Source organism: Brassica oleracea, chromosome C3 (assembly GCF_000695525.1).
Source record: "Brassica oleracea var. oleracea cultivar TO1000 chromosome C3, BOL, whole genome shotgun sequence".
Classification (NCBI taxonomy): domain Eukaryota; kingdom Viridiplantae; phylum Streptophyta; class Magnoliopsida; order Brassicales; family Brassicaceae; genus Brassica; species Brassica oleracea.
In genome coordinates, this window is record NC_027750.1 from 61,220,164 (window position 1) to 61,229,573 (window position 9,410).

Consider the following 9,410-nt stretch of genomic DNA (forward strand, 5'->3'; position numbering starts at 1 on the left):
GTACATGCTTGAGCACCTAGCAACCTCAAAACGATTGACTTTCACAATGGAACCGGCTTTCAAAGATAGCATGTAATGATTAGCACGTCCGGCGGGAATAAACCCATGAATCATGGAATCTGCAAATAATATTATTTAACAAAAAATCCGAAAATCAATTAAAAACAATTATATCAAATAAGTGTGATAAATCGAAGATTAACTTACCTTTTCATCAAGGAAGAAAACCGTGCTTCCCATAAACTCACTGTCTTTCTTGAAGTTCAGGGAATCCCATAAGCGAGGAGGTTAGAGGCTATGCTCTGACTACTACGACCAACATGGAGAGATTCGAAGGTTGAGTGACGAATGCCGGGAATGCCCGGTTTGAGGAACTGGAGAGGCAGAGAGACATTTTCTAGAAAATCATTAAAGCTAATAGGAATCGATTAGTTTTGTGGAAATGCAGATTGAGTTCATCAAAGATGAGAATCATATATATAGGGTTTACAGAAAAGGCTACAAATCAGGAACATTTAAGATCAAGCGATTTAAGATGGGGAGATGAAGAGTTCACCGGTGAAAAAATAGATTACGAACAGACACATAGCGCAACTTTGTAACTCAGACTTGTCTAAGACAATGATGAAAAGAACCCTAACTCATGTTAAACGAAGACAGTTTACAATATGGAAAACTATAATTGTTGTTTTTTTTCATATAACGTGATGAACCTCATTTAAAAATGAAACTCATAATACATTTGTAGGCCCGACTCACAGAGAAAACCGTAGAAGCCAAGGTTTCTGACCTTCATAAATATAAATTAGTTTCGACCATCAATGTACAAAGTATCATTTAGTTTAGTGTTATAAATGTTGGTGTTTATATCTCAATAACCCGGGTTCGAGCCACATGCTCGACACTTTTTCACACTTTTTAAAAGCGGGACCCACCAAATGCTGACGTGTCGCCTCAGGAATGAGGCAACTGCCTCATTATATTATAGATTTTGGTGAGACCCATCTTTATGCTTTTGTTTTAATATATTACTAGATTAAGATCCGCGCCTTGCGCGGAACAAACATTATATATATAAATTATTTTATGTATTATATGTTCTTACATATTGTGAAATAATAAATATATATTGAATAATTAAAAGTCATTAGCTATTACATATATAATTAAATTAGTGCAAACGTATAAATCAATTTTATTAATCCAAACAATTTTTTTTAAAAATTTGATATGATATGTAATTAAATTTAAATGATATTAACATACATAGTATATTTTTAATATTAATGTCTATTAAATGATGTTTTCTACTCATATTTTTTTTTATCATGTGTATCTTTAATAGCAAAAACTTTAAATTACTAAAAACAAAATTTTCATTGTGGGATTAATAATTTTAGTAATTTATAATTTTAAAAAATTTATCAATGTTAGTTAAAAACTTTTATCAAAAAAAATTATTCAAAGTAAATTTTGAACTTAAAATATTTATTTATTAATTATGGTTTATAGTTTAATTTAGAATGATATATATACATATATATTTTAAATCTTAATGATTAATTAAATTAGACTTTTATTTATATGATTTTGTAATCATTTGTATTTTGTCATAACAAAAATTTTAAACATGGATCGCAAAATTTGAATGTGAGACTTTTAACAGTTTTAGTAATTTATAGTCGTTTTTTAAAATTCAAAATATAACATATACAGAAAAATCTAATTTTTTATAATATGGTTATTGTGATTTTTTTTAAATTATTTTAATAGTTTAAAATTAAACAAATTTGATAGAAGATATATTATTTTTTTTATCAGATCTTTATTATTCAAAATCATTAATTGTCATATATACTTTAGCCACATTAGGCAATTTCGTAATCTTTATTTAAGGAAATAATAAATGACATTAATAATGAATTTATGGTTAGTTTAATAAAAAACTTATAATATAATTAGATTGACCAACATATTTCTCTAATAATTCTAAGAATCATCCTAGTGATGACACGTGGCTACAAAAAGAAGTTGTAATGTTTCACAAATAATATATAGGGGATATATTCGTATAAGCTTACAATAAATATCACTTAGTGCAGCGGTTTACACATCTTTAAAAATGCTAACAACATGAGTTCCAATAGAAACCATGGGTGTTTTGCATATTTTTATGATTAATTTTAATTAAAAGCAATTATGACTTTTACAAGTCGTCTTCTTCTTTAGACTTTTAGGTTTTCTGCAATATTGACTTCGACGGCTCATATTTTTTCACGAGTTATACATCAATTTCTTCGTTTTTTTGCCATTTTCATGAAAACATATACTACTCGAGTATAAGATGAAACAAGTAAATATTTTTTTTTTAAGAATCCCGATTTTCGGAACGAATCAATCTAAATCGTCATCGTTGGTGCCCGAGTTACGTTTTTCCGGCGATTTTACGGCCCTCGGTGGTGAGTTTTCGAACAGGGATATGTAATGAATTAATGGTTATTGGGTCATTTTAATTAACTCGCGGCCTATCGCACTCAGTTTCTACATAAGCCTTAAAAGGTAAGGCTGATGCGTCAGACAAACCCAAAGAAGCCTCCTAATCATCTATTCTTTTTCATTGTCTCTAAGCTAGGGTCTAGGACTCTCTCACTTCGACGCTTAACTCTCACCTCCGATGATAAACCATTACACTCTAAACCACTCTATTCAGTGTCGCGTATAATTGAAACTTTTTAAATTGATAGAATTTTATAGTCCTACTGAAAACGTGATTAATATAACTTTTCTTTGTTGTTTTTTCCTACTTTCCGAAGTTTGTCACTAAGACCTGTACGCCATGGAAGGATTCACTAATTTCCCAGACTCCAAATCTGAATTAGAACACATTGGTAGTTTCAAGGAAGAGGTAAACAAAATCGTTTACACAGCCGACAACTATAGGAACAACCAAGGAAAAAGAAACACAACTTTTTGGATGGACTAAGAGAATTTGCATAGACTACACAATGCATCAATAACGTATCCGGCTCCGCGAGGGCTATGAACCTAGTAACTACAAGAGTTGTCACTTTGTAAAAATGAAAACAATATGACGAATAAGATTGTTTCGTTTTTGCTACGTTACCTTCTCCTGCCTCTACATGGAAACTCGACAACAATCTTGTCTTACTTAACCCTTGAACCTATTATTGGGCCGAACTTTCAACATAAAAATGGGCTTATTCTCCTTATTGGGTTGATCGGAATGAGGCCTAATAGAAAAAGTGAATCAGTGATGGTGGATGGATTCCGTTCATATAGAGATGCAGATACGTTTTAAAAGAAGAAGAAGATAAGTAGCGAATCTTTATTTTTTGTTATAAAAGTCAACAGAATCTTTACAGATCCCAAAAACGACACTCGTAGACTTTTCTTATAGGGCTTATCCGAATTCTCAGTGCAAATTAAAATCTAATCAACCACATCCTCCCATCTCCAGATTCATCGTCGCGGTGAGTATTTCTCTCATTTCGCGTTCGATTTCTCGGCGGCTGTTCTTAGTTGATTCGGTTTCTATGTTTTTGTGAAACTTTATATGTTTGGGGGAAATCGAATTTTATATCTCCGTCGTGATACGATATATATAGGGTAGACGGAGAAGAAGATATGGCGGTTACTATGAAGCATATGTCGTTGATCGTCTCTTTGTTCGGCGTCTTGTCCTTCCTTCTTGGAGTCATCGCGGAGAACAAGAAGGTGTTTGTTTATTCGTCTTCTCGAGTAAATATTGAATTTCCTTATTGTTTAGGAGGGTGGTCTTGCTTGCGGTTTTGTGTTCATGTTACTGAATAATATCGGAAATTAGATTTGGTATTCTCACTCTGAAACAATTATGCATCGAACAGTGATCCCCTGCATTATTAGCCTTGTTACAGCTTCATAATTATTATCTAACCACAGAGAAACTTACATGTTTTTGGTTGTTGTTTGTTTTTGTTGTCTTTTGTTCGTGTTGCTGAATGGAAGAGGTTAGATTTGTTTCATCGTAGAGTTCTAATGGTCTAGATCTCTGTGTGTACACAATTATTTGACCTGTCATTGGTCTCTCTCTATAGGCTTTCTCTTTTGTCATTTCGGTTTCTTTTTATGGTAGCCTGTGTCTGGGACTCCTATAAACGGGAAGGGAGTAGTTATCTGCAAATATCCATCTGATCCAACTGTCGCCTTGGGTTACCTTTCTGCTGCCTTTCTCCTTGCCTGCACAATAGCTGGATACAAATCCTTGTTCATGTCTTACAAGGGAAGGTCTGTTCCCAACTCTGTCTTGTTCAAAAGCACCAGCTTCTCTGTCTTCTTCAACATTGCCTTGTAAGCAATTATTCTCTCCCCCTTTTTTTTTTTTTTTTACTTTCTGTCATTGCTTCTGCTGTGCGTTGGTGTGTTGGTGTGGTGTAGATTTTTGATTATATTAACAGAGTTTATTTGTTGCCTATGATTTTCTTTTCTTGTAGGATCACATCTGGACTGGCACTGTCTCTGTTGCTATGGCCAACCATTACAGAGCAACTTCACTTGACACGTAATGTCCATCGGAACTTAGAGACCAGTTGCCCCACGGCTAAGACCGGTCTGCTTGGTGGAGGTGCCTTTGTTTCATTAGACTCTTGCCTTTTCTGGTTGGTCGCTCTGATGCTCGCTGACAACGCACGTGAAGACCATTTTGATGAAACTGAGAACAGGAACGTCAATGGGAACTCTTCCTCTAGGGATGTTAATCTCAAGATTGATGCTTGAGAGAATAATCTGCATCCGATTATTAGTATTGGGTATTAATAAATGGTTATTCTATTGCTTGTTTGATTAGGAAAATAACTATTCGTTTCTTCTGGTTCTTCTATGTTCTTAATAATATTTGATTTTAAAGATAGTTGAATTGTTACTGAACCTGATGCATTGTCATTTTTAAGCTGTATATATCTACTCACATTCTTGATTAACTAGTCTTTTGATTTCGTTTTATCTTCTTAATTTAAAAACAGTTTTGATATCAATTAATTTCAAACCATCGTCTTTTGGATATAGTTTAGACTATTAGTGATATAAATACTATTAAATTAGAGAGTACAAAAGTATACCCAACTTATTTATAGGTAGAAATTTTTAATATTACTATATTTAATATCTTATTATACTTATTATATAAAATTTTGTTCTTCAAAATTGCTAACTAACATGATTGTGACAAATGAAACTAAAAAATTTAAGATTGTGAAATGTGTTAAACTATTTTATAATTAAATATATATACTAAGAAAATAACAAAAATGAATTTTATTAAAAAAATAATTATAGATATTATTCAATAGTAAATTTTCCTTTTTCAATTTCTAAACAAAATATAATTGATTAACATGATTGTGACACATGACAATTATATATTTAAAATTGTGATATGTGTTAAACTATATTATAATTAAATATAAATATACTAAGAAAATAACAAAAATATATTTTATTGAAAAAGTAACTATAGATATTATTTAAGAGTAATTTCCATCTTTAAATTCTAAACAAGAGATAATTGCAAAATATTATTGCAGTAAATTTCTTTTGATATTGTGACATGTGATACTAACATAATAAATATTAATTTAAAAAAAATAATTTTAAAGATTATTTAATAGTATTTTTATAAAAAAAAATTATTTTTAAAATCCTAAACAAAAATGAATTGTAAAATATATGATTTAATACTAATTTTCCTTTTTTTAAATCCTAAATAAAAGATAATTGTAATATACTATGTGATTGGAATTTTCCTTTTAAAGTTTTACAAGCTCATGATTAATAAAATATATATAATAAAAATCAGTTTTCTTAAAAAACATTATAAATAATATTTAATAGTATTTTTTTCTAAACTTCTTTTGTTTTTAAATATTATAAACAAAAGAAAATTGTAAAATAATTTATTTAATACTTAATTTCCTTTTGTAAAATTCTAAAGATTGGTTAAAACTTATTTGATAGCAATTGTCTTTTCTAAAATCTTTAACATAAAAAATGGTAAAAGAGTGTTTGATAAATTATTTAATAGTATAAAATTTTTAAAATTATTTAATAGTATTTTAAATAGAAATTTTCCTTTTTAAAAATCCTAAACAAAAAATGATTTATAAAACAATTGATTTAATACTTATTATCCTTTTCTAAAATCCTAAAGAAAATATAATTGTAACATATTACGTGATTGTAATTTTTCCTTTTAAAATTTTGACATGTGTTAAAATGTCTCATGATTAATAAAAAGTATATAATAAGATAATAAAAATCGATTTAAAAAAATATTTTAAATGTTATTTAATATTATTTTTTTCTAAGCTTTTTGTTTTTAAAATATAGCTTAAAATATTTGCAGAAGAATTTATTTAATACTAATTTTCTTTTTCTAAAATCCTAAATATTTAATTATTTGATAGTAATTATCCTTTTATAAAATCTTAAACATAGGAAAATTGTAAAAGAATGTTTAATAGTAGATTTCTTTTCATCAAATCCTAAACAATAAAGATTTCTAGAATAATAATTTCAAACATTTCTATGAATAATAAACATCTGTAGAAGGTAAATGTTTTAGTTCTTTTTATTTTAGAAAAATCTTATATGTTTTTATAATTAAAATTAATTACTTTTTACATGCGGAAATAAAGCGGAAATATAGTTTAGGGTTATTTATGCATCATAATATTCTTGAAAAGTATATTTATATAACTACAAATTCAAAGTAGAAAAAATGAATAATCATATATAAGAAAAGCAGAAAACGAAAAATTCAGATGATATATCTGATTTCGACCGTCTTATATTTAAAATGAAATTACAAGAATTATCAATGACCTACAATGGTGTCTTCTTCAGCCTTATTATATCATGTACTAATGTTTAGTTTAAGATTTAGTCAATGCAAATTTTTAAATAAGAAGTTATGCTTTCTTATAAAATATTGTTAACACAATGAAGATTCAGAGACATGTTTTCATCATGCAAATATATTTTTATGGCCACAATAATAAAAAAAAAATCCAAAACATAAAATATAGATAGTTTTATCACCTATAAATTACATTATGAAAATACCGATCAAGAACATTTTATACTAAATTATTAAGTAAGCAACTAAAGATATATAGATAATTAAAACCAAAGTAGATAAATGATAACAAATGCAAACCAATATATATATAAAGTAACAAATGCACAAAATCATATAATGATTATAAAAGTATCACTAAATGACCATAAAATATTGGCTCTGATTGGTGACATGTAGTATTAGTGTTGAGTTATGATAAAAGTTATAGTTCGATGTAATCTCTAGTAAAATTTATATGGTATAAATATAGATTTATGCAGTGAGTTTGATGTATAATTATGAGTTACTATCTTATTAAAATAATTAGTTGATAACACTTTTGATGTATAAGTTGCAGTATGTATAATTTGAATTTTTAATAACATTTATTATCTGTTTAACAAAATAACTTAGAAAATTATATATATATATATATATATATATATATATATCTTATGTAGTTATGTTGTTAGGAAATATATATAAATTTATGTATACATATTTACATAAAATTTATTGTTTGTAAAAATTTAGTTACTAAACAGAATTAACAGTTAAATTTTATAGAATTTTTTTGTTTAAATAATTCAAAGAAAAAAAAGAACGTGTATATAGTTATAAGTAGTTAATAACTATACAGTTTTTTTTTAAAAAAATGATTTAGGAACTAATGACAAATATCAGTGACGTGAGAAATCATGTTATAGTGTATTTAAAATAATTAAAGATATTAAAATTCAGAAGTAACCGTAAGATGCTAACAAAATGCAAAAAAAAAAATTAAATCAATTTCTAATACATGAGATTTTGTTTGATGTTGAGTTAACACTTGACTTATCAATTTTATCAAAGAGATAAATCAAAATTATAACTCAAACATAACACAATTTAACTCAAACATTAACTCAAAAAATTAAAACCAATTCATGATTGGTAACATTTTTAAGGTATAGTCTTAACTCAAACTTAATCAAGTCTACCACATGTGACCAATCGCCATTACAATATGACAAAAACAAATATAGTAATCAATACAAACATTAAAAGATGAGCATAATAAAGTGTTTGATGTTGTTATTGATTTGATTGGCTTAGTGCAATTTCAATTTATTTTGTATTTTCTTATACTTTTCCTTTTTGGATTAGGTTCAGTTTAAACATTAAAGTATGTATATTTTGTCTAAGCCTAGGTACAAGGTAGTTAATAACTCGCATATACATTTTGGTCATTAAAATATAAAACGAATCAAAACTTACGTAATAAAAAAGTTCATATTCATAAAATAAGGGATGATTAGTTGTGGCTGTAGATGCTCTGAACAGCCGAAATTTAGTCTAGAGCTATATATGTCAACCAATCGAGCTTTTTTTTCCTTAAAAAATTCACAGCAAAAAAATCTCTCCAAAATTAAAATATGGTTGTACATAGCTTTATTTTCAGAGCAAAAAATTAATGCTTTAGAAAGCTACAACAATGAAAGTTACAGCAAATAAATCTACAGATTAAATTCTACAGCAAAAAATATAAAGATACAACATTTGCCAATCATCCCCTAAGTCTCACACACAATATATCCAAAAATTCATAAATTTATATTTAAAAATATTATATTTTTAATATTTTCATAAATTGAAATATCAAGCAACTAGAATCTAAATATTAATAATAACTTATCCTAAAATTTAGCCTATGGTACGATTTTTGTTATAAACCATTTAGTGATCGACCCATTTATCAGCCCGTGTAGCAAGACGGGCCAAGCCCATCCGCAGGATCATACTGGCGCCTATCTACTCTTGTGTTTATCTACATTATAGTTGGTGTTTATCTTACGTATTGCTAGTCATTATCTAGTTAAGGATAAGTACGATCTCATGTCGATCCAGTACTTAGACCGTCATTACCATATGTATATAAAGACCAGTTGGTCTACCTAATAATACACACAAGTTCCCCTCTTCATTCACAACACGTTATCAGCACGATAGACTCCAAAACCCTGAGACAAAACCTAACCTAAAATCCGTCACACTAAACCCTAATCCAGGCGTAACTTAAAATCAATCTGTCTCTCAAACCCCCAGGAACCAGACGACGGGCTACATATCAAATTGAAGCTCTGGAAAAGACGAATATATCAACGAAAACCGTTCGTCAATCCGATCTCAGACGCGCCCACACTCGCAGAAACAATAGACAGCGCCGCCTTGGTCTTTTGGAACCCTAATCCCGAAGAACCCTACCTAATTCATTCTTGATTCCGTTCCAGCAAGCATTACCGTCTCAGCTTCATCCCGA

General features: G+C 28.5%; 1 protein-coding gene across 5 annotated transcripts; it reads left to right on the forward strand.

Moving 5' to 3' along the window:
• Positions 1 to 3,356: 3,356 nt before the first annotated feature.
• LOC106329087 lies at positions 3,357 to 4,923 on the forward strand. 5 transcript variants are annotated; one of them, XM_013767674.1, is made up of 4 exons: positions 3,357 to 3,491; positions 3,632 to 3,759; positions 4,133 to 4,347; positions 4,491 to 4,923. In XM_013767674.1, exons 2-4 carry the CDS (start codon positions 3,646 to 3,648, stop codon positions 4,771 to 4,773), a joined length of 612 nt encoding a protein of 203 aa, XP_013623128.1. In that variant the 5' UTR covers positions 3,357 to 3,491; positions 3,632 to 3,645; the 3' UTR covers positions 4,774 to 4,923. The 5 variants fall into 5 exon arrangements, with proteins under 5 accessions (XP_013623128.1, XP_013623127.1, XP_013623129.1 ...); XM_013767673.1 differs by having other exon boundaries at positions 3,358 to 3,491; positions 3,627 to 3,759; XM_013767675.1 differs by having other exon boundaries at positions 3,361 to 3,491; positions 3,627 to 3,735.
• Positions 4,924 to 9,410: the final 4,487 nt, after the last annotated feature.

Bases quoted from the DNA above. Each gene is read 5' to 3' on its own strand.
- LOC106329087 (XM_013767674.1), top strand. From the start codon at position 3,646: ATGGCGGTTACTATGAAGCATATGTCGTTGATCGTCTCTTTGTTCGGC. The intron at 3,760-4,132 runs GTAAATATTGAA...TTTTTATGGTAG, and splicing joins TTGTTTATTCGTCTTCTCGA to CCTGTGTCTGGGACTCCTAT. The intron at 4,348-4,490 runs GTAAGCAATTAT...CTTTTCTTGTAG, and splicing joins GTCTTCTTCAACATTGCCTT to GATCACATCTGGACTGGCAC.